The sequence below is a fragment of the Augochlora pura genome, chromosome 2, assembly GCF_028453695.1.
Source record: "Augochlora pura isolate Apur16 chromosome 2, APUR_v2.2.1, whole genome shotgun sequence".
Classification (NCBI taxonomy): domain Eukaryota; kingdom Metazoa; phylum Arthropoda; class Insecta; order Hymenoptera; family Halictidae; genus Augochlora; species Augochlora pura.
This window is the reverse complement of record NC_135773.1, coordinates 24,557,767-24,584,040: the sequence shown is the minus strand read 5'-3', so window position 1 is coordinate 24,584,040 and position 26,274 is coordinate 24,557,767. Positions and strand designations below refer to the sequence as shown.

The 26,274-nt window shown below is 47.1% G+C and overlaps 1 protein-coding gene across 1 annotated transcript in view; it reads right to left on the bottom strand.

The window, feature by feature from the left end:
* LOC144477517 (uncharacterized) overlaps positions 1–16,943 on the bottom strand; it is a 159,945-nt gene extending 143,002 nt beyond the window's left edge. Inside the window, exons 1-2 of the mRNA XM_078195244.1 lie at positions 16,884–16,943; positions 15,407–15,870 (exon numbers count right to left, since the gene is read on the bottom strand). Of these exons, the coding sequence (XP_078051370.1) occupies positions 15,407–15,458 (52 nt within the window). The 5' untranslated portion in view covers positions 15,459–15,870; positions 16,884–16,943. The remainder of the gene's footprint in view (positions 1–15,406; positions 15,871–16,883) is intronic.
* Between the last annotated feature and the right edge of the window lie 9,331 nt (positions 16,944–26,274).

The following is a 26,274-nucleotide window of genomic DNA, read 5'->3' as shown; positions in this document are numbered from 1 at the left end:
AATATATAAAATTTTCTGGGTTTTACATACTTTGTCGAAATGTTTGAACCGTTCCGAAGATCTTATTTAATACGAAAGTCGTCGTACTCGAAACGTTCTCTGAGACGAAACTTTGGAAGAGTTCACCGAGCTAACGAATGCCAGCGAAAAGAGACACGAAAGTCATACTAATTCAGAGGAAGAAAACGTAGAAATTTTCGATATTTATGACTAAGCAATTACGCGGCACGATGGCAAGAATAATTATGAAAAGAGAGCGTCGCGAACAAGTACGATTGACATTCTGCGGAATAACAGATCCTGTCCTAATTCTTCCGTTCGAAGTATTTATATATATATCTGATAGATCAGTGAGGGATGAAGCCAGTAATTGTGGGCTTATTCTGTCGGAATTCGCGCGTGACATGCATCGGAAGAAAGGCTGAAGAGAACTATAATTACCAACTACACAGCTTTTTTTCTGAGACGGCCGATTTACAGTAATGAGAATCGACTACTCCGACAACAAAGTGCGATTTGTAGTGGGTGTGCGTGGAACGAGGTCAACGCCGACGACCTCTTAACTCTTTGGGACGCGATCGGTTCGCTGGCTGCATATAATTTTCCTACGTAAACCAAGCCAACGTCTCTTCTACGTATTGCCTGTACACCTCTATCTACAAAAAAAATACCTAATATTCTTTTAAAAGACGTCAATGAATTTTTTCTTTTAACACCTCTCTTATTCAACAAAACATATTCGTGCGTCATACGTCAGACTTTTACCAATGACTTCGCCAGAATCGAAACCGCGGGACTAAAAATACCAAATTATAATATCTAATAATAGTCGCGTGTCTGGTTGCATTGTTCACGCAATCGATTTTGTTCCCCGCCATCCGGCTCACCAGACGGAACTTATTACGAAGTTTGTTACCCCGTACGAGTTTCCCCACTCGCGATAATTAAATAAGGGAGGCGTGGAAAAAGTTATCGTAACATTGCCGAGCCATTAATAAACGGACACGTGAGAAGTGGTAGAAGGTGGTAGTTGCGAGCTAGTTTCGCGGATAAGATAACGTGTTGTCGTTGATCCGCGCTGGTTAGCGTTGCGAGACCGCGGGGGCAAGACGTCGGTGGGGGGGGGGGGGGGGGGGTGCTGTGCGCTAATTTTCGACCGGCTATGCAGCTTGACTTATTTTTGCATAATGCAGCCTAATAAGGGCTAATGAATGAAATGCTGTAACCCTCTCCCCCGATGTTGCGCAAATTGGATTTACACCGCTCGCTATTCCACCACTTTCACCGGCCTTGCCAGCAGCCGTTGTCATACTTGTAATCTCGCCGTTCCCACTGTCTCTCTTTACCTGGATTCCCCCTATCCCTCCCCCCTTCGCGACGACTTGCGCGCCCCTTTCTGTCTCATCTCGCGCATATTTGCATACTATATAATGTACTCGGGGACGAGGCGCGGCGGGCCGAATGCTGCGAATTCCGCTGCGGAGGCGAGCCTATCTCGAAGAGTGGTACGATTTACGAGCGAACGAGGTTGACTCTTTCATACACGTATACATATATATATATATATATATATATATGTATGTATACTTCTGTCGCTCCCCCACCCCGTCTGCCCTCTCTTATAATTATTTTCCTCTTGTTTTTTCAGCCGGCATGGCCGTCATTCCGACCGAGCTATTCATCGGCCCCTTACTCGACAGCCCCTGTTCTTCCCCGTTTCGCTTTTATCCCGGAGAGAAGCGGCTCGATCGGAATCGTTAGCCACTTATACGGCAAGAAATTCTTCTGGCTCCGCTAGGCTCTGCTAGGCTCTGCTAGGCTACGCTAGGCTCGGTCGAGGCCGTTCTCGCAAAAACTTGGACGGATCGCAGGTGTCGCGAGGCAGCACGGAAAATCAATTACCCGTTCGAGGGTGAGCTGTTGCAATCTGCATTAGTCGGCCGGATCAGGCGGATACGTTCGACGAGGGACCGCGCTAACTGCGGGAATATTTAAATGCGGGCTCGCCGCGAAACAAACGCGCGAGCCACGTTTTACTTTTCGGTGGAACGGCTGTAAACTTCCGATGCACTCGATCGTCTAATAGGGGATGAGCGTGTCGCCGTGACGCTGTTTTCTCGCGGGACATTTTTAAATTGCCTGGGATAGCGTGCGGCGACGGTGTGTTAACTTCAATTTGCGCTCGTGAAACTGGGTCGGATCTAGTGGAAATAGGCCGTTTCCTAGAACTCGATCGCTACTCTTGTATCGTCGATTGCGCGCATTGGAGGAACACTCGAATTAGATGCGGGGATTTTCAAGCCTTGAAAATCCTGGAACGATACTTCCATGTTTCAATGAATTGTTTTCGTTAACAGGGATTTTTATATATGCTGGAAGCTTATCGGTGCAATTAATTTCGGCCCTGGCTATCAATATCGAATCTGGCTGCCAGCGAACCGACGTGGACGGATATATATATATATCTGGCAAACATTTTATTTCCACCGGCAGCGCCTGTGTACGCTCACAAATCTCTCGTGATACTAATTCTCATAAGAACCCTCGAGGCTCCCTAGGTCCCGGCGGCTGCCCCTTTCCCTGCCAGCTGTACAAGTTTGGGCTCTCGTTTGTTAGTGGGCGATAAAAGAGCAGAACACGGTTCGCGTTAAGAGAACAAACAGCGGGCTGGGTCGTCCGTTAAGTGACATAAACACGGGTTTCAAGAAAACACGTTAACCGGCCCGGCTCTATCTGTAACGTCCGGATAACTGTCCGCCGAACACGCCGAGCATTACCACGAACTTAAATGTTCACCTGTAATTTGCCTGGCCCGCGAGCACTCCGGCGATAGAGCACTCCTCTCCCCGCCCCCGGTTCTTTGTTCCGTTGGAAAGCCTGTGTAGCGCTTGCTCACGGTTAAACAACTTCCAAACCGAACTTTCCAACGTAACAATAACTGTTTCGGTCTCATAAACAGGTTTAGTGTTCGGTTAACCCAGCACGCGCGGCACATTTGAAATTAGAAACAAAACCAGCGGCCCAAGGGTTCCATCGATACCCGTGGAGCCACCTGAACGAAATCGCGTGGAATCCATTCGTTACGGTCGTAGGATTTCTGTAACTATAAAATAGCATGGATTACCAAACCGATGACGAACATTTTCATGTCTTCGGCAAGTTGGCCGCGTCTAAGTTTTTAAGGGAAAAGTTCCTTTGTCGTTACCCTGTTAATCGTTCCGGGCCACTCGGATACCTCTATCCCCCCTCCCCTCTCTGACGGGGGATAATTACTCTTGGTTCCACGGAAATTTGACGTGCTTCGCGTAATCCGTCCAGAAGAGATGCGATTTTCATTATCTGCTGGCAAGAGAGCTGCGTTGGCGACGACGGTGCGTGCCAGCGAAATTCTTCAGGAAAAACTGTGATGATATTTTCCGTCTCCGTTGCTGTTTCACCAGTGCTTCCAAGTGATTCCATTTCATATTTCGATAGGACTCGATTTATATAAATTTTTAGTTTATATAATAAAGCGGTTTTGCTAACAAGACGTTGCAAAGAATGTTCCGAGGTTTGCGAGTTGTTTGCTAACAAGGAATCTCTTACAGAATAGAACGACGATTGAACGGTTCCCTCGTAATTCCGGTAGTAGAAAGAAACGCGTGCCTTGCAGTTTACTTGAAACAAATTTACGAAAGTTAAATCAGCGCTCTTGTTACTGTATCTGCTCGAAAAAAAAGACGATGCTCCGGATATTTCGAAAGTTCGCCTACTTGTCGAACTTTTAACTGGTGTTCAGAGATTCGTTTCACCGCGCGGCCAACTATCTTGCGTCGTACTTTGCTGTCTACGCCCGCATTTCCAAATAATTGATATAATTAATTAGCCAAGTTGGGAGCTGCTGCGGGTACACTTCGATTGTGTATCGGCTCCCGGTTCGATTACAACGGTTCGTCGGGGTCAAACTTCCGTGGCCAAGTACTGTTCGCCACGAAACGGGACTTCCGCTATAACAATGCTCGAGAACTTTCTTCGTATTGTTATGCATTGGCCAAATATAGTTTTAAGATTAAGGCCGAGTCACCGGTTAGGCTATCCCCTTAGGTCAGTTTGGCCAAATAGATTGCGTTACCGAAAACATGGAACGTTTGGAACGAATCGGACCTAGGTGATATAAACCTTCGCGGTTTCCTCTTTTGAAAATACTCTAATTGTCCATTGATCAAGATTACGCCGTCTCCAGAGATCCCTTCCTTTCTCTCACGGCGTTGGAGTATGATAACCCATTATGGTAACTCGACGAAACACCCTGTATCGTGTCGGGAAGGTTCTATCGCGGTGGTACGACTGTGGAATGTCCAATGAAATCGTTGGCATGCCTTTCAAACTTTTAATAACCAGTTTAATATACGTACAAAAAGAACCGATAAAATTCAAAGACAGAAAAAGTCGACGGAGAGAGTTGTAGTGTGGAGGACAGTAGGTCCCTGCAAAGGAGACTGCTTCAAGTAAAATGTGAGCTACAATGGAATTCCGACGTTTAATTTTCATTTATATACAATTCGATTAGACTGACAACAACTTTCGAAAGCCTTGACCAACTCTGATTAAATCTACCAAGTTAAACGATAGTTATTCGCTTGACACAACGTAAAGGGAATTTCATCTCGAGAATCGCTCGTTCCTGATTATTTCAAATCTGTTGTTCATGAACACGAGAAAACAATTTCCCGTCGAAAATGATGAACTTCGTTCTAAGAAAACCTTGCGAAAGAAGACGAGGATTGGCAAGACAAGTCGACGTAGAAATGCGATTTACACCGTCGCGTCGCTTCGCGTAAACGCTCCTTTATCACGCGCGCCGAGCGAGACGCTTTGTCGCGGTGTTCGCGCGATCAAAAATTAGTCCCGCATATAATTATTGGTTCTCGTGCCTCGGAGGGTTCGGTCGCGGGGAACGCGACGGGCGTGGCCGTTAATGGAATAGAGGATTAATTAGCGCGAGTAGCCGGCAAGAAAAGGTTCGGGCGTTCGAACGTCGCGAAGCGGTTTTCGCCTCGACTTTTCTTACCGAATTATGCGCGGGGCTTCCCGGGCTCTGCTCGGTATCCGCCTGTAAGAAGGCGTGGGAACGCGATTTCCCGTTGCGCTCGAGCCACCAGAAGAGATCACCAAAGAGACCCCAAACCGCGCGCGCGCCGCGAACAGAAGAAGATGAATGGAATTTTGATAACGTCGGAGCGGGGCATATGCTTCACCGTAACAACCACGATATTTCCTGATGCTGTTATCCTTAACCCGAGCAGAGAAAAGTCGCCGATTCTTTCCCCGGAATCCGCGCATTGTTGCGCAAAACACTTCTAAACCGCTCATGATTAATGTATTATAAATTCCAACTTTAATTCCCCTACGAATTATACGTTAAAACTGTATGAAAAAAATCATCTGTCGTCCGCATAGAAAACATCAACCATGCCAGGATATATTTAACCCCTTACCGTACTTTGACGAGTCCGACTCGCGATGGAAATTAATAGTAACAAATTATTAAGTATGAATATCATTCTGTTCTTTGAAATTGGAAAACAATTGCAATTCTTTATTATTAATATCTAGGCATTCGAGTAAATTCAGGCACGGAATAAACATTAATGTACTGTCCCTTCTAAGAAATCATATTAATTGAAAAATTCCTAATCGCAGTAATTTTGAAGAAAATGGTACGTCAAGGGGTTAATAGACTGTTGAATCGCAAACGATGAACGATTTCGTGTAGCCGAATCGATTTCTCGGTGTGCCACGGGGCGATCATTTTCCACGGGCATCTCCGATACACAGCCGAAGAGTTTTCGTAACTGCAGAAGCGAGAATACATTTTTCCCCCCCCCCCCCCCCCCCTCCGGCAACAAGAGCAGAAGTCCACATTCAGCGGCGGTTGGTTATTACCTAGCAATCCGCATTCTCATAGCATTTTACCGCATTACGGGCTCGCCTACGTGTGTAATGTGTGTCCCGGTTGTAAGAGCGCGCCGTACACGAAACTTTAAGTCCACGGTTTATTGCCCCGGCCGCGGCTCGTTCTAAGAACACGACTGCGAGAGTCCCTCTCTCCGAACGTCAGAATAGTTTTCGAACTTGGAATCGCAGTTGCGGCAGAAGTATAGCGCGATAGTTTTGCGATATAGCCTGCCACACACGGCTGGTCTTTTTATTGGGATACTTTAGCGAATACCGGCCGTGGCACGTTTTCGCGGCTGCCCCTCCCTCCCTCCCTCCCGCCGTTGTCGTCGTCGTCGTCGTGCACGTGCGTTTCCTCGTTAAGAGGAGCCAGCAGGGCTCGCTGTGTCAATGCGAATCGGGTCCAAGACTTAAAATACAATGGGATGATTCACAAGACAAATAAGTATACGGAAAGGGGTGACTGTCGGCGATGCGTGTAACATTGAAACCCTCCATACGATTTCCTGTTGGAGAATTTTCAGCGATAATAAGCCCCGAGCGTTACTCGGGAATGTCATATCGTATCAGCACGCACGCTCATACCACGTCAAACCGTTTATTATCGCGTTCGCGCCAGTTGGGCACTCGTGTATATTATTAAACCATTCCTCGCCTACGGGATACGGCCGTCTTCGCGCATTCGCGGCCGTCTCTAAAATTACCCCGGCCGATCCTCCCTTTTACTTCGTTTTCACAGTCCTCTCTTTTAGGGCCCTCTCGCGCTCTCGTCTACTCGCCGCGTGTTCCCCCCGCCCGCGCGCGCGCGGGCGGGGCGTTTCTCGTTCGAACAGCCGCGAGCAGCCCGCCACTTCGGCACGCGGTTTTCTAAACGTGGATCAAAAGCGGAATTCTCGCGCGTTCTCACAGATTTTAGTGCGTTCTCGCCTATTCATAATCCGCCGGTTAAATGGGCTTTCACGCGGGATCGCCGCGTGCCGCCGTTACGAACATCATTGAACACCGGTTGCCGTAGCGCTCCGAAACGAATTCGCACGTTTTTATGTTTCTGATGACCCCAGCAGCCACGATCGTGGACACCATTTCGAATAAATGTTAATTCGTGGATCGCTTCGTGTCTATTTTTTGTTAAAGCAGCTTGAGACGTTCTCGTTCGAAGGGTTAATCATGAAATAGTGATTAGGTATCGATTCGCTGCGTTTCAGTTCGTTCAGTATAAATGCAATAATTGTTTAATCATTTTTTTTTTTTAAGAGAAAGTATTGCTTTAGCAAACTTTTACAGTAGCTATCGTACCATTTAACTGGTCGTATAAAATGGTCACTGGATAAGGTGGATATAGCAGGTAAAAAGGCAATGATAAAAAAGAAAATAAAAATAGATGGAAACGGACGAATGAACAGAGCGATGGGTCCGCAAATAATGTAAACCAAATACTATTCCTAGCCGTGGATTTGAAAATATAATTGTGAGACATTTTAATAAATTTCTTCGAACGAAATCACGATTATTTTCATCTGAAATTGTTGTATATTCGAAAAGGAACATCGTGTTTTAGAAAATTTAAAACGGATTCACGGAGGCGATTTCACCGAAGGGGTAAAGGCGTTTTAAAAGTTGAATTCCGCAATTAAAAAGGAATTGTCTCTTAAAGAGCCGAAACTGTCAAAACTTTCGGAAGCTTCCTTTCCATTTAAAATGTATCAAGTGGAAAAGCTATGTTATGTCGGCCAACTTCGATGGAGTTCTAAATTAAATCTAGAACGTTCTAACGCGGAAATCTAGCGTAGCTCTAACACGGAAACTTTTTGTTTGCCGCTCGTAACTTCGAAGCTCTCCTTTCATTATTCATACGGATAGTTGATAGATATTTTTCTAAATTCCTTTAATATAAATTTGCATGTTTGTAAAAAGGGTACATCAATCTGGGTTTCGATTTCTGAAATACCGTTATAATTGTTTTTTACAAATTAAAAATATAAAGGAAATAGCAGGTTTGTTTTTATTCACGCGAATATTTCAAAAGAAGATACGATACATACACGGGACTGTTAAATTGCGTTTCACTGTAGGAATTACTTTCCAGCGTTTAACGTCTCGCTTGAACTGAGACGAAAAATTTGGAAACGGCGGAAAGATCGTCAGGTTCAAACGGATCTAATAAAAGAGGAAATTATCTCGTCGGCTCTCCTATGTTGATCAAACAATTACGCCTGGAATCACGATCGACGAGCGCAAGTAGGATGTCGTAATTCTTGGAGCAGAATTCCGAGTCGATCTAATTGTTCCGGCGCCGTCTCCGAATCGTCTTACGCCGGTAAAAAGATTCGATCTTGAAACACGGTGGATGTCGGAGTGTCTCGGCGCGAGGGATACGCGCGAAGCGAGGAGGAACGAGGCGGCGAAGCCTTCGACGGATGCAAGACGTTTACCTGGCACGAGTCTCCGAAGACTCATTGCGGAACAATTCAACGTTTCTCTCCTGTCTATCTTTTTTCATTCCCCTCGGAGAGCTGTCCCGCTTCTTCCGGCCGCGCGGATCCTGAAGGCGAGGCTGGGGCGAGGACTGGGGCCGCCGCGGCGAGGTTGAGGCCAACCCCGCGGGAACAACGACGGAAATTGACAAAAGCCCGCGTTGGAGGCGCGTGAGCGCAGGTACAGTGGCTCCTTTTCGTCGTATCTTCTCCGGCGGAGACGCGCATTTTCGCCGCAATGGAAATCCGAGAAAGCCGCGCGAGGTTCATTCAAAGGCCCCGGCTGTTTTTTTCTCCTCTTTCCACGGCCAGGAGAAGTCCGCGAACCGTGAGACGCATTCATCGTATCCCGTGGGGACTTTCCCTAGCTAATGCGAGATGAAATTACAGCCCCCCGGGGTTCCGGTCGACAGTCACGCCGTCTACTCGAAAGACACTAGGCGCCGAGCCTCTACCTCCGGCAAGCCAGAGCTTCTCTCCCTTTCAGGTTCTCAACCTTTGCTTTCTTCGTCCTTCGAGCCCCCTTCTTCTCCTCCTGTCCTTTCGAATGTTCGTACACACGAGGAGGCATTCGCTTCAACTCGTTTAGTCGCCGCGCCAAGCGACGCCCGGCTAGAACGATCGTTTACCCTTACAAAAACCTGCCCTTAATCTGTGACGGAGAGGCCAGCAGCCGGCCCTTCCCTTCCCTTCCCATCCTCCTCCTCCTCCCCTCCACCCGACGGAGTTTCAAAGAAGACTTTTCTAGTTATTGAAGGAGAATATTCGGCCGGGGTTTAACGAGATAACTTGTACTTTTACGATCAAAGATTGACAGCCAGCGATACCGCGGGGCCCTTTATTCGCGTCCTCTATCTTTTGCTCGCCCTCCGCGAGACCCTGTTCAACCAGCCTTAATTCTGATAGCTGAATTCGTTTCCGCGATGATCATTAATTTCCGCTCGGTCGGCTGGCACGGCAGCTCGCGCTTTGTACAGCTGCCCGTGAAAATCTACGCGCACCTGTCAAATTTCCGAATATTGCGGACTATACACGCTGACGTTCTGAATATTTGGCCGCCGGAATTTCCGGTCTGACGATTTTCACGTGCGCGTAAAGTCAGAGCCAACTGCTCAAACTGTTTTCTCGGATGAAATGTAGAATTTGAATGAATCATCCGTCGGTCGCGATGATATCTACCAAGCAGTGGAACTTTATACCAAATTACGAACTGAAAATTGTCTGAAAATTGTCATTTTATGATCTTGACGAGACAAGAATAATTTTACTGGAAAACTATGTCCCGATTGTATCCTATCGTTATTCGAATTTATAATATGTATAAATTAACTGTTCTCGTTGATCCCGATTCTACGGAGATTTTCAAGAATTATCGGAACTGTTAGTTTCATTTGATCCGTCAAACGACGGTCCGTTACACTTTGTTCCGAAGTGGCCGCAGTCTTTTTGTCACTTTTGTAAACTGTACTCGTATCTGATCGATTGATGTTACAATTTGCACACCATCACTATTCTGCGCCGCTGGCATGATGATTCATTGCATTCTACTGTCCGCAAATGAAATATGATAGCACGGCCCTGTTCCGCAGGAATATTTCTCGCGCGAATAGAAAACACGGGAGAAACTTTCGCAAAAAAACGAAGCAACTTACATTTGCCGCCATATTTTTTGGAAATGGTTGATTCCCCGGTGAGAATAGTTTATTCTCATCTTTGGTCGAGCCGTCGTCAATTAATTCGCACGTGTCCGCAAACAATCCGCCATCAAGGTACATTTCAGTATTTCAACGAACGATGTCAGAGGCGGCAACGGTCGTTGAATTGCGTACAATCGATGTGTACGTTTGCCAATGTTTAGGCAGTTGAACAATAGTTTGCAGGGAATGTACAGCAATTGTGGAACACAGCGTTCCACAATTTATAACTACGCGATTAGAGTCATAATGTCGATTTCCATTGTATTTTGCGTCGAAATTTCTATCGACGCGTTCCGCCATTTTTAGTTGATTTACGCGGGCACGGATCACTATTGTCGAATAAATTTTCTTCAATTAAAGAGCATCGAGTCTACTCCAACTAGTATAATGAAATTATTTATTTCGTCGGACACGCGCAGTTTTCAATGCAATTACTCCGTTGTAAGTACTTACCGAGAATGTATGTTTCGGTTTCATCGTTGTTTAATATATTCGCACTTCCGCGTTCGGGACAACATTGCAGAGAAAGGAACTCGCTATCGGGCGATAAAATACATTTCACACGAAATGAAGAAAGTAATGTAAAACTTCTGGAACAATGTCGCCGTTCGAGAAGTGAAATGTGAAATGAACATATACAGCATAATAAAGTGTGCATAATGAACGTACGAATAATTACAAGAATAAATTACTCCGCTGAGTGGGATATGCAAACGCTTGAAAATACGCTCGCTGGAAACAACGGAGAATAAATTACGAAGATCAAAAGAACGGGACACACTTTTTACGCGTAAACAATGGCCGCGAAAGAAAAGAGCGGTTCCTAACGCGGGCTACCAAAGAGTAACTTGCAAAGGCGAGGTCCGCCTTTAATTACGGTCGAGGTTCCGAAAGTAAAGGAGAAAAACAACCGTGGCGTATCACAGTTGTTCACCCCAATGTTAATGATTATTCACGTTAACTCGCGTAAAGTTTCCGACGCGTACAAAATGGAGGGCGCAATCTCGCGGACTTCTGTAAAGCATGGACGAGTCGTAGAGAAGTTATAAACAAGTTCGGCCCGTTCAACTTTCGATCGAGGAAACTTTCGTTTCAATTTTTCTTCAACAACATTCTTTAGAAAATGACAATCCACGCGACTGATTCTATGGATGTTTTAACAATTGAAGCTAGAATGGCAGGCAGACGTATCTCTGCGGATTTACATCAAATCATTGACGATCGTTTCGCCGACAACCTTTTAACCTGGCATCGTTTGACCGATATTGATTTCCCCGATATTAATTAATCGACAATTTTTTCCATGCACGCCCGTTTCATCGACGTCGACTTTATGTTTACCTGCCGGTCGTGCCGGATTATCATTGACAGGTAAATATAAAGTCAATGTCAATGAAACATATGCCGGATGTAAACATTGTCGGTGATTTTCCATGTCGGTTAATTAATATTGTCGGCGAAATCAATCGAGGCGAAACGGTGTAGGTTAGGGAATTGTCGGTGAATTGATTGCGGGCGACTTGATACGAACCATTCGCTGAATTATTATACCGTATGTGTTCTACTTGGGATGTGCAAAACGCTAAAACGTTGCAATTTTACTCAAAGATCAATTGTAATAAATTGATCACTTCGAATTACTGCTTCCTTATTCTTCTCCTATTTCGTTTAGGTTATGTAATTTATTTTCATGATTTTTCCTAGCAGAAAAAAAATCTTACACGCTATAAATTGTCGCGCGAAATCCTATCAATCGGTGCGCGAGCTTAAACTCGTTGAAATCACGTTTTCAGAGTTTTATCTGAAGTTCATGGAAATTGGTCTCGATCCCATGGAATTTTTCCACGTCGCTGAGTCGGCAGTCAAAAATGTTAAAAAGAAATTTACGAAGCTCCGCGTAACAGCGGGCTATCAAGCCGCTCGCGCGCGCCCCCTTAACGCGATCTTAACGTTATCGTTGGAATACGATGGCGGCAACCACCGTTGGCCTAGTAATTCAGGGATATCCCGCGCCGCGATAATAAAGGATTACGAAGTCTCTGCCGATCTAAAGGCTATCAGCTGTCATTTTCTCACAGACCGGATCCCGGCGTTCCGATTATCATTGATCCTGATAGCCAGTTCACTCCCGGTGCACGCATCGCGAAGTTTCAAGCGAAGTCGACGGAGATAGCGGGATGAGAGCGAGTCGGGCGGGTGGCGGCGGTGATGGTGATGGTGGAAGGGGGGGGTGGGGCCATTGTGCAGCACGCGTACGCTTCAGTTAAGTCACTCCGGAAAGTTTGCAGGTGGAGGAAGCCCAAGACCCGTTAATGCGTCGTAAATCGTTTCTCTCGCTCCGCGCACAAGTCAACCGCGGAGATTACACTCGACCGAGGTAGTCAAAAGTGACTCTCTGCAGCTTAGTCAAGTATCCGGTCTTAACAATGTACAGCTTGAGCGGGCGGGATTCCTCCCGGCTCGGCGTATCCGTATACCGTGAAAAGCTTCGCCGGGCTTTCGGTCGTTCCGTGCGTCAGCCGAGTTCCGACAAGGGACATGCACACCGGCGGAATCGTCAAAAACCGGGCTCGAGATCAAATGAGTTTGCTTAGGAGCAACAACGGGGCGAGTTTCGTGAGCGCAATCAAGCCGGAAAAGGAGAATCGGCCCACTTGCGCGGCGTTGGCGCGGAGGCCGGGACAGGGATGGGTCGAGTCGGGTTCTCAGTCGAGAGAGAAAGAGAAAGAGAGAGAGAGAGAGGGAGAGAGAGAGAGAGAGAAGGGATTCCGCACCCGCAAGGAACGAGACCCGTTCGTCCCCGCGATTTAAATTTCCGCCCTAAGGCAAACGAGCGAAACCCCGGCACCGAGCCGAGAAGATCGTTCGTCGAACCCCCCGGTGCCAGTGATGGGATAAGTGCGACGCAATAGCTTCTTAATTACCGAGAAACTCGTTAGAATCTGTCTGGTCGGTGAGGTATTTCGCTTTTGTGAGCGAGCCGGAGAGAATCGTAGAGCGAGAAAGAGAGAGAGGGAGAGAGAGAGAGAATCCGACCAACCCGATATCGAGCCACGACAAAGAGCACCGTTACGCGCGTACACCGTTCCAAAGAGAAATGAAATTGATTTGCATTTCCGAAGAATTCTGATTGCTCCGTACCACCGATACGCAGGAATTCCCTTTGCCAATTTCAAGATTATTACCTGGGACGGTGGAATTGCTTGCGCACGGTCGTGTATCGTCCAACGAATTTGACCTTGCACGGCTAACGAGAAATTAGGCGTGGCATTACGAAGAGCTACGAAGGAGTGTGCTTCAGTTAACCGAATTAGCCTGATATATTTTCCTAGAGTTTACGTAAATTAGTGCCGCGAACGTTCGGGGAATGTAACGGCATCGAGTGGATTTAGATGCTTGTAATACGTATGCAATATACAAGGGTGTTTAAAGAAACTTGATTGGACGAGGGAAACTGTAGACTGTACGCATACTAGATTAATGCTGGGATCATCGGACGATACTATATTCGGTCGCGACAATGATGACACGTGGTCACGCTGTCTGCAATCATATTTCAAATTGACGCTCTATAATTTCAAATTGACGCTATAAAATTTCAAATACGATTGGAAGGGAATTCGAACGAGTACTAATTTTAGAGATAGCACACCGTTTCCGCAAAGCATAGAAAATCGTGGCAATACGGTTGTTACAGTCGAGAAATGATCGGGAACTGGTGAGCTGAACGGATCGTGTGACACTAGAGTACTCTGAAAGTGGAGGCAGATATACTATGTAGTCGGGAAGCAAATAGAATTTGACACCCACAAATACGTGGGTTCGTGTTACGCGTCCGCTTCCGTCGAAACATTGTAAAAATGCCGTTTCCGGAACGTGACGGGAGTAAGTAGTAATTCATAGTCGTAATAAAGATATAAATCAAAATGAAAATAGCTGTGGTACGCCGAACGTTTATTGCTCGTAAAATTGTCAAGCTAATTCTAAGTTAATAGGTAGCGACAGAAGAATAATAATACTATCGCTTGTTCGATCAAAATGAAAAGTTGACCTCTTTCGACAGATATTTTAATGATAGTTAAAGAGTTAAAGAATGCCTCTTGGCTTTAGAGAATGATTACGATTGTTTTGCAGTTGTTAATGTATAAGTCACTATTCTTTTCACTTCGTTTGTGTGCTCGTAACAATCGATACACTTCGTCGAACGAAAACCGCCCACATACCACTGCCGACATCCTCTCAAGTGTAATTAAACTGTGATTTTTATGAAACCTTTTATGCTCAGAACATAGTGAGAAACAACGTGGGCAGAATTTATTATTTTTGAACCATTTTCAAAAAAGTTCCCCCATTTAATAAAGTGCGAGCAGACCTTTCCTAGTAAGTTGAAATGTACCCAATATATTTCCCTCCATCCCCATCTCCGTTTCGAAGTGAGAGGCAAAGCTCCTCGCGCGTTGGTGGTTTCGCGCTGCAAACCCGCGTCGCGCTGGCCCGAAAAACGAATGTATCACTGTTATTACCGGTTGTGTTCCACAAGCCCGCAAAGAACCCGCGCGACAGTCCGGCATACCTGGAGACAGCTGACACGGTCTCGTAGGTAGCAACGGAGCGCGGTGGGCGACAGTTGCATCGGTCGACACACAACAAACGCGCAAAGCCGCTGGCACAGCCTTCATTGTACGGCGCCGTGACTCTTTAGCGCGCGCTCGGTTTGCGAAGGAGACGGCCGTTTCTTTGCTTAGCCGGGGCTCGCGAACTCACGCGCTCCCTTTGTCTCCGGGTTTCACGCTTGAGGCGCGACGACGAAAGAAGGATTCGCGCGCGACAACGCTGGAAAAACACGGGAAGCGGGCGCGCGCGGTCACAGTTTTCCCGGGGCGGGCGATCTTCCCCGGGCAACACTTTATCGTTCGCGGGTGTAATGTTCGTTGCCGAACACGATTCGTTTTTTCGGTCGGCGGGACCAGCTGACCGGATTCGGCGGACGCGTCGACGACTTTTTGGCGAGGTGCCGGACACAACCGGGGCGAAGAAAAACCGGCCGGGGGAAAAAAAAAGCGAGAATGGAGAACGACGGCGTGTTCGCGGCAATATTTCATCCGGCACGCGACGGGGGTCCGGGCGATCCTGTCACTTTGCCATATTACTGGCGATTAACCTCTTCCCACGCGTTGACACGCGGCGTCGACGCGAGAGCCGCGTACCCACGCGTTCCGTTGCACGGCCGCTGCGTGTGACACACGCTAATCCGAGGCTCGAGTGCGATCTTGAACGGTCAACGGCGCGTCGGCTTACCTGCTATCACGAGGAAGGTGAACGCTGCTCTTAGCCACAGGTGGCGAGTCATCTTGAGTAGCCGCGAATCGTCGCTCCTGTTCTCGGTAGATCTCTCTGTGTGTGTTCGGTTTGTCAAGTTATGTCACGGATCCCTTCTTGCGCACAATACCACACCACACCGAATCGTACCTTTCGCTAGTTTAACGAACAGGAGGCTGGCAATCTTCGGCGACACATCGACGTACGCGTAACTACCGATTCTCATCGATCCGACGGTACGATCATGTCGACCGCAAGTAAAACCGCACTATCCCTTGTTTTCTGTCGAACGGAAATGTCACAGCTACCCACCGCCGCACCACCGGTATCACCGTCGAACGAAACGTCAAACTCTCCCCATAGAGCGCACCGTACCAACTGATTGCTGCCGCTGGCTGGCTGGCTAGCTGGCTGGCTGGCTGGCTGGCAGGCAGGCTGGCTGACTGGCGGAGGGTGGCGACCGCGGCGATTCGAATTGCTGGCGTGCACCCGCGAGCAGAGCCGAGGGCCGAGAACCCGAGACCCGAGAGAGAGAGACAGAGGGAGAGAGAGAGAGAGAGAGAGAGAGAGAGCGGATAGTCGAAGGGTCGCGGGTGGGCCGAGTGTTTAATTTTTTCCTTTCACGTGGCCGGATCGCGTCGCGGGATTCTTTGCTGCGGTGACGCGCGGGCACGGGCGGACGCGCGAAACCGAAACGAGTCGGACGAGGATCGACGGGAAGCGTTGTATCGGCTCCGCGGAACGTTATCGATCACCGCGTGCGGGAGCAAACGGCACGAGCACCAGAAGAGATTTTAAGCACTGTTGACAGGATAATTGCACGTATATCTGCACTGGATTGCGACAGACGAGACTGAGCGTCGCCGCGCGAAGCTGTTCCGCCGCGAGCCGCGCGTGCGCAGACCGCCCTTCGATCCCCCACCAACGATCTTCGCCCGAACCAGCCGAAAGATCGTCTCACTCCGTTTCTCCGTCGGCTCGACGGCAGTGCTCGTCTCCGTCGCCCTCTCGTTACTCGACCATCGCCACTCTCGCCCCCGCAGCGGCACGCACACGATCAACCGGCCGCGCCGCGCCGCGCCGCGATCTTATTCCACACCTCCTTTCGGGGGGGTGAGAGACGAAGAAAATGAGAGAGGAAGAGCGGCAGCCAGATAGCCCGGGTCCTCTAGATTCAATTTGCCGGGCGAAAGTTTTTGTTGAATAAGGTTTGTTACGTATCATCGTTCAGTCGCATTAGAGCCATTGGCGGGAGAGACTCTGGAGAGGCCCCCGCCGCTCCTCTCACCAAAGACCTTATATTTCGAAGCGTGAGCACTACGGACCGTTGCCCTCTGCCTCTCCGCTACTCTCTCTCTCTCTCTTCCTCTCCCTCTCTTTCTCTCTCTCTCTCACTCTCTCGCTCTCTCTGTCGACCATCCCGTTCAACGCTATACGCGGTAGACCGCAAACATACTGTGTGTGTATATATGCATGCACGGCTGCGATATCTCTCGTCGTCCACGGCTCACGATCCTCTCTTGTGTCCGGCCAGCATCGCTCGGCTCTCTGTCTGTAGGCGCCGGCCTGTCGAACTGCGTAACAACATATGCTGACCTCTCGCTCGAAGGCACTTGGACAACACGGTTCCGAGTTCCGGCGCGACGGAAACCCGTGTGGTTGTAGGGTTGCACGGACGCCGTACTCGCTGACGCGACAGTTAGGAAATCTAAGAGCCCGATGAGTAACGGGCTCGAGGACCCTGTATCTCGTCCTCGTCGCTGTCGTTCGTGTCGTCGTCGTCGTCGTCCGCGTCCTCGTCCGCGTCGTCGTCGTCGTCCGTTTAACGATTACGTTTATGTGCGATTTACGACCCGTGAAATTTATAGACGAATAAACTAACCGGGCATGATATCCACGGTTACTGTGCCCCGCGATTGAAATCCATTCCACGGGCTTTTTCACGCCGGTGATTCGGAGAATCGTGCGGGCAATCCTCCCAGGGAAAAGTAAACCCTAACAAGCGCGATGATACGGTTAATTTTTCAATGATAATACTGTGCTTCCGTGGATAACTTTGGCCTCGTTTTTTAGATAAATTCGATAATCGTGGATAAATATATATGGCTACCTCCTAAAACGGAATAGGCAGTCTAAAATTGAACCAATCGATTTGAAGCACTTTGAGATAGTAGAAGGACCGACTTTGCTGGATATTGTTACTAGCGTCGGTTGAAATGAGTAATGCTAGTTTCTAGTACAACTAATACAATCTAAAACATATCTTCGCTATTCAGATTTCGAAAGACTTTCCAGAAGCATTAGCAATGGAATACGTCGGGAGGCACTGTTCTAGATGTACATTTGTTGTACTCGCGAAGAATGAAGTTTACAGTTACCAAAAGTTTTAGTTGCAGGAGCTAAGAGCTCCTTAACAAACACGGGCATGTAACCGCGTGTGACATGAACTATTCACTTCAGATTCACATCGAGGAGCATCCATGTATTTTGATAACATTGCTCACAGAATGACAACGCATCCCTATTAACCCTTTGCCAATTTCTTGTAAATCGAAATGACATGAAATTTTTCTGTTATCTAGAGACGGAAGTCTCTAGAGACGGAAACAAATGAAGGCTATACAAAAGATAAAAATTAGTTGGTCTCATTAAAGACAGTACGAAGAACAAATAACTGTTCAATATTAAAGTAAACTTATTAAAAATAAGTGTTAAATATTAATACAGCGTGTAAAGGAATCGTGGTGCAAGGAGTTAAAAAGATTGTCTTCAAAGTGTTGCGACGCGTCGCGTCCAGTCCTTACCTGGCATTTCTACTTAGCAGGTGCATTGACTGTTACCGTTTGGCTATCGCCTGATCACCGAATGCCATTTCTACTTAACATGTACTTGAATTGTTGCCGGATGGCTATTGATTGTCGCGTCTGGTCGCTGGTTGCCATTTCTACTTAACATGGGCTTAAAGTGTTGTTCCGATGGGTATTGACTACCTTGTCTGGTCATTGGTTGCCCTTTCTATTTAACCCGTACTTCAACTGTTGCCAGTTCGGTATCGAGCGTCGTGTCTAGTCATTGGTTGCCATTTCCACTTAACAGTTACTTGAGTTACTGCGCGGCAGCTATTGACTGCCGCGTCTGGTCATAGATTCCCATTTCTACTTGGCACGTATTTCAATTTTTGTCCAGCAGCTATTATATGTGTTTCGTAGCGCGTGTTTCACTTTTACCGGAAATGGCAACATATCGCGCCGCGACGATTTATAACACAGTTAACCAGTTGAGAAACAAATTTTATAATCCGTATATCGTGCAAGAATCTTTTCAGCGAAAACGTTTCTAATGTTTCGTAAAAGCATTCGTAATCTGTAAAGTCTTTGTTTCTTTTGTCGAGCACCATTTCTCAGCTCGCGCTCCTTAAACTTTCGACGAACAATTTCCTTACAGCCACACACACATACACACGCAGCCGCCGGGTGGATCCACATCCACGCGAACAAGCACGCGTATTCGTTAAGAACATCGCGAACAGGTCAGCAGCGACTACTGCCTTTACGAAAACGCATCCGTGATCCCAATTTATCTTTTCCTGGCCCATTCTTTTGCCCGGCCTTTGTCGCCTTTCTTTATTTCGCTTTTCGCCTCTCTCTCTCTCTCTCTCTCTCTCTCTCCCCCTCTTCCTTTCTCGTGTCTCGTGAATCTTGACCCCGGAAGTGCCTAGAAGAAAAAGGGGGACACGGCGGGGCGGTCGAAAGGCAGCGCGAGAACCCGTTTGAAATATTACGGAGACATCATTCGTTACCGCCGCATCGTTTATCCGTATCGCCGTTCCGCCCCGAGTGCATAAGACCGCGCGCGCGCGCGCCGCATCCTCGTTCACCGATGTAACGGAGTTTCGAGGAGGAGTCCCGGCGACGCTCTGGCCGCCGGGATTCGCGTGATTGCGCTCTAATAGGACAACCAGACCGCCCGAGCGCGCCACCAAAATCGGGTTAGTTCTTTGGTCGAGAATAGACTTCGCGCCCTTTCACCAACCCCGGGAAATAAAGTCGTTCGAATTATCGTAGACCGCTCGTTTCGCCCCCTTTCACCGTTTTATCACGCCGCTACACGGTATACGCACAGCGGCTGCACACTTCGAGCCAGACACAGAGAGCTAGGACCCCTCCTGTCTGTCCCCGGTCTACTTGCTGCCTCGCGAGAAATGTATGGGTTACCAACACCGGCCGACCACAGCCTCGGAAATCTAACTTATGCGATACACCGACGAGCGGGCCGCGCCCGTATCGAGGAATATCGAGAAGCAGCTATGGACCCACGGTAAAAAGAGGGTGGATGCGTAAAAACCTACCAGGGAGATCGTCCCGCCAGAAATATTGGGCGACGCACCGTTACGCACTTCAACGACTGTCCAATTTTTCTCTTTGCCCCGACGATTTTTCTCTCCTCTTCCTTCCCCTCGCTTGATGCCCGGGCTCCTCTCCTCGGCTTCCTTTTTCGTCTACCGCGAGCAGAGTGGGGTCTTTATACTGCACGCTATGCGAACCAGGCAACCGGGGTAACCCTGCCATCGGTTTCTTCGAAATTATGCGATATTAATAGACTAATACTTTAAGGAATTTTTAGGAGATACGGTGGTGGAGTCGATAGGTTTATTTGTTACCTAGCAAAATCTGTGCTCTGCAAAGTGTATACTAGATTCTTGGAGCGGTTAGGTTGTTGAACGACGTCTAAGAAATTGTCTTTTTAGCGATGGAATTTCAAACGATAAGAATGTCGAAAGAATTTCTGACAATTTTTCTCTGTGTAACTAGCAATTCTGTTACTAAATAGTTGTTAAGAAATGAGAGGAATTTTTGTTCGGCTCGCGTTTATTGCGAACGATGGAAATGATTTTTGTTTCCCATTAAGTCTGATTATCGGTGTCGGAAAAACACCGTCGGTTCCCGCTGCAGTATTTTCCGCGGGAACTTGACGTCCTGTTATCAAATTTTCGATCGTGTTACGTTTCCCATTGAGCGTTCCGTTCGCAAGAGCGCGCTTGTTATTAAAAAGTAGCGGCGCGCAACGACTGTTTCCGGAATATTATCGAGGATATCATTAAGCGAATGTTCGTTGGTTGCGCCGCACTCTTTTTTCGTTCGCCCGCGATTCCTTCTGCCGGCGGAATGGTATCGTTAACCTCTGTGTATCTCGTTGTTAATTCCGAATTCTAACTACCGAGAACTGCGGACTCCTTTTTCTCTTTGTTCCCGCCAGCGCGCGCGCGCGCGCACGCCGGGCTAGGATTACAATAACAAGGTTATCAATACTTCCACACTTTCATTTGAACGGGAATTTTACCAGGATTCGTATGTTGCAACAGATTGGAGCTGTCAGCGGCAGCCGCGCGGTTTCTAGCAAAAACGAGAATGGTTATTTGGTTACTAAATAACGTCCGTTCATCGTTGCAGTAACCTCCGCCGGCTAAATTATAGGACGGGAATGAGCGTGACATTGTTGTCGTTAACGGAAAATCGAATATTATAAAAATCAATACCGTGCGAAAATTATGTACACCGCGCGCTTGGAAACTTTGTTAAACACGGACAAGTTTGTTAATGGGCCCATGCTGGATGCAATTTCATTCCTTTGGCAAAAATTTGCGATTCCCGCCACCGGGATTTCGATATTGTATACTTTTGAAACAGGTACTAACAAAGCAAAATGCAATTCAATGCGTTCGTGCCTCTGGGTCATAGAGAAAATGAAAGAGAAACAACGCGTGTGTCAGTTAGCTACAACTGGCCTCCAGGTTATAGCAATCAGACGAATATGCTTTCACAGTCGATGCAGCAAGTATTCGCGCATCTCTTGAAGGGAAATAACTTTCTTTGGTATATTAGAGCAATTCATTTAATAGACGAGTACACAATTATTTTGAAAAGATGCAATTTGTTGGCATGGTAGAAAAATCGAGAGACTATCTATTCACTAAATCCATCAACTAAATCAATTCACTTTAAAGGCAACGAACGGATCATCGAATCCAGATTAAAGCGACTCCCTTATAATCCCGTGAATACTCTAAATCCATCGATTGGTTCGATGAAAAAAAAAAGAAAAAAAAAGAAATGCAACGGACGACGCAGCGAGAAAACAGACCGCATATATTTTTATCTGTCGTTACGCGTTCGCCGTTGTTGCACGCGGAATAATAATATGAAACTGAAAGTTTGGCCGGGCACCGTGTAAAACTCTGTAGGAGGCAGCGAGCGTGCATCGAACACACGCGAATTACTTTGTAATGTCGCGTACCCACGGAAAACACGACAACAGTTTTCAAAGTGGCATTCTCCCTCGATGTACGCAGTTTTATAGATATACCCGGGCGGCACGATGCTGGAATAACAAATGCTCGGAAGACTGTTTTCTTTCTACGGTGTTCCGCCGTGCGGCGCTTACGATTTATCGTCGTCTGCCTCATCCCGAAAATTGTTTCGGCAAGCTTTTAAAGCCTGTCTTGTTTCTCGCCGTTACGCTACGTCAAAGAGGAGACTTCATTTCCTTTCCGTAACGACAAGAATTTCACGTGGCAAGCGTCCCCGATGTTTTCCGAACAAGCAACGATCAAAGAATGGATAGACAAATTTTCGAGTCCGCGGTGTTTGTATTGTCTGCGCGTGCTCGATCATCGGAACAGCGTCGTTTCGCGCAGAAACTTCGCGAGCTATGAACAATCTAAACCTGGCATTTCTATCGGTATTGCTTCGAATAATCATATTTTTTTTTAATCTTATTAAACAATGAATAGTAAGAACGCGATACGTAGCAACTTTCCATAAAAATCGAGAAAAATTTATCGACCAGCCTAATAAAACCGACGCGTAGCGCTCTCACCACTTTGACACGTTTTCGCGCAGTGAAATGCAAATCCGGCAGCTATAAAACGTAAGCGGCTGTCCAACGTTAACAGTTCTCAAGAAAATTTTGTCAACTTTAATCGCCTCACGTCCCTCCTTTAACATCGGCTCATGTTTCTCAGTGGACTGGTAAACGTTTGCACTTTATCCGGCTAGTCCAGTACGAAAATGCGACTGAACCGCACTCGCTTGGCAATAAAGCATCTCCTGTCCAAAGTGTCAGTGGTATACGAGTCGAAATATATACAGTCCACCCGCGGTCCCACCCCCCTCTCTTCCTTCGCTCCTTCTCTCTTCCCGCGAGCTTTTCTCGTTTCTTTCTGTGGGGGAGCGCAGGGCTACGTGGCAGTGATTAATCGTGTAAGGGTCGGTATTCCCAGCACACAACGAGCGACGTGTTGCTGCCCTGTACCTACGTACACGCGGGAAAAAAACCGCTTCAAACGACCCTCTCCTCTTTCTCCGTTCGGCTTTATTTCAACTTCTCTATCTTTCTCTTTCTCCAATCTCTCTCTCTCTCGCTCTTTCTCTATCTAGCTGTTCCTCTCTTTATCTCTCCTACGCATTTTGTCTCTGTTCCTTTCTTTTCTCTCTCTCTCTCTCTCTCTCTCTATCTATCTATCTGTATTTCTAGCTCTCTTTTTCTCGATCTCTATTTCCTTCACTCTCTCTTTCTCTACCTCTATATCTCTCTTTCCCTATCAACTATCCTTCTCTCTATCTATATCTATATCTTTATCTCTCTCTCTCTCTCATTCTCCCTACCACCATCGATGCCCCACTCCTCCAACCACGCACTCACCATCCCCCCTTCTATCTCATTATTTCCTCTTTCCGATTCCATTCTTTTACCCTATGTCCTGCTCAGTTCCAGCTCGTCTTTCTATCCGGCTCACTCCCCCCAACTAATTCCGCTGCTGGCTGCAGGGGACCCGTTAAACCAAAAACGAATATGATCATCACGCTCATTGATTCGATTGGAAATTATTGCTGGGTTACTGAAAGCCATACGGCGTAAGATATTTGTTGGCCACGGTGATAGTTGATAAGAAAATAGTTGATAATAAGATTAACCTGTTTTGGAAATTATTTTATCAATGTCTTTGCGAGACAAATATTTTTTGTTAGAACATAAGAGTAAAAATATAGTAAAAACTCTGCACATGTTCTCATTGGAATTTATAATATGAGAACGTTTCTGAAAACAAAAAAGCTGTCGCATATAATAACTTGCATATAATAATGTAGCTCGTGAATTTTCAGAAATTTTTCGAATTCCGTTCGCTATTGTGCTTTTGTAGAAGCTTTTGGAAATCAAATGTTTAATTTTCGATAAAATGTGTCTAAAATATTATTCGAAATAATAGTTTCGTTTGGAGTTTTAAAGTTTCTTTGAAATCAGAACATTCTTCAATCTTATTGGAACTTATTCGTAGCAATAAACTTGGAATTTCTGATTGCAATATTACCGCTATTTGAATATTACGATAGAGCGAAGGGAAAATTGATAGAAGAGCGCGGCCACTCCACGTGTACGCGTATATATATGAAAATCGAAACAGAAAACTGAACTTTGAACGAAATTTCAAAGCATCGAAATGTGCAAACACATTATGCAATTACCGCACTGTCGGAGTTTTTGAAAAAGCAAGATTGAAATTCGCGTGCAATTTAGCTGAGCTTTGCAGAGCCATTTCGAATAATGAATAAATATCCGTAGCGCCTGTTTCACATTCTATCCAAGTCGTGTTATGGAAAAAAATTGTCGTTCGAATGGAGTTTGAACTATTTCGATTAGATCACGAATATTATCGAAACGGCGACGATTGGAAAAAAAACCCAATGGATCAGAAATTCTGCGACGATCGAGCCAGGAGTCGCGAGGTGTAACGGTGCCGGAGCGTTACCAATCGCTTGGTAAAATTCCTGGATCCTCTTTCGGTACGCGACCGGTCGCAATCGTGTTTGCGAACGGTTCAATAGAATTTCCCCAAGTTCCTATTTAGTCCCGATACACACAATACGAGGGAAATTTGCCGAACTTCTCGATCCCGGCCCGGGGTATCACTTGAACGTCGTAACTCGATCGACTTTCCAGGTGATATTATGCGCTTGAAGAACCTATTTACCAGCAGCGGAACCAGCAGCTTGTGGCTGTGTTTACAGTTCGAGAAGATTGTGTGTCCCCTATGTCTACCTCTTCCAAGGAAACGCGAAAGTTTGCACAGTTCGTTCGAGCGCGAGGGGCGCGCGGGGGGCGTGGGTCGCGCGGGCGGGGTGGGGCGGTGTACGGGGGATGGACGTGGGTGCTTGGTCGCTTACAATAGACGCCTAACAATGAGTTTACCGGCGGCGGACGAGAGACACTTTCGACTAAACTTACAGAACGATGGGATTCGTTATCCCCGGTTATGAGCCCGGCGCTGTTTCTTACGTATATAAGAGGGGGGGGGGGGGCTGAACTGGGGTGGCGGAGGCATTGATCTTCAGACCGTAAGAGATGGCAATTGCGTAATGGCTTGATGATTTAAGGACGCAATTAGGTAAAGTGGAGGGTTTTGTGGACGCTGAACACTTCCCCGGGCAAGTATCCGCCGGCTGTTTTCGCGAAAGCACTAATTATCCTCCGCCAGGGCTAGTTTTTCCATTTTACTGCCGCGAGAACCGGTCGATCTTTTTTCTTCTAACGAACCAACCCGCGCTGCTTCGCTGGTCCGCGGAAGATGACAATTGGTGGGTCCCTGGTGAATATGCACTCTCCGGCCGACGCCGCCGCGTGCAGATATTTCATTTGCCTCCTCGGGAATGGGCCGCGGTAATTCTTCATCGTTTGTCTGGAAGCAAATGAAAAGCCAGGTTTCGCGAGTCTTCCCGTTGGAAATGAAACTATTACATCGACGCTTGTCTGGGCCGCGTCGTCGCGTTTTCGTGCGTCGTTTAACGCGGTGTTACCACGTTTGGCAAAGCGGGAACAGATTCTGTCGAATTCCAGCGGCGCGGATGAAACTTCGATGCGAAAACGATGGTAAACTCATATCGATGGTAAAACGGGTTACGCAACGAAATTCTTTTCCTTTCGTTCGCTTTCATTGCCGATCACTGTATCATCGTGAAAAGCGATTTTAATGAATTGTTTCTTCTTGCGACGGAGAAATCTGTTCTCGTTGAAACTGCATTGGGTGGTTTGTGGAATAAAAATAATAGAACGTTTGAAGTAGTTCATTGCGAACCACAGAATAATACGATGGAAAAGTGTTATAGCGACCTCATCATGGAAACGCATTACGAATTGCCATTTTTTAACAAATGATCCAAGTTTCGACGTTGAACTCGTCGGCGGGACCGGTCTTGGAAATGAAATAAATGGTCCGCGCTCCTCGGAACTGTTCCTTGCGAGTTGTTCTCCAGCGCTCTAGATAATTCATCAAACCATTCTGGTTCTTCCATTTTCGAGGCGAATCTCATATATATTGCTATGTAAAAGAACGCTTACTCTTATCTAGCGGCTCGTAATAAAATTGATACGACAGATTGCGTAGAGATTAGTATTCGGGTCCGAGGAAATAATTCCATCGTCCATGTACGGGTCAGGCGAAACCTGTAAAAGGGAAATGATCGGGTCACGTTCGGCCATTCCTAACGGCGTACCTATTTGCTTTCCTATATGTATAGGGAGAGGAAAAGGGTCTCTCCTGGAGGATTTCTTGCGGGAGCTTACAGTTCTCTTTCCCGTTCCACGTCCCCTGTTCCTGGACCAGAGATTAACGAGTGTTTCGAGGCAGTATCAAGAGGTTGGCCTTCTTACTGTTCCGAGACAGTAGGCGGCGGCACCGCGGCGTCGGCTACCGTGGCGCCGAGCCGATAAAGTCGTTCAAAGATGCACATTCTTTGCGGCGTGAACCAGTGTGCATCGGTCGGTGCACCGCGGCTGCACGCATACACCAGCCC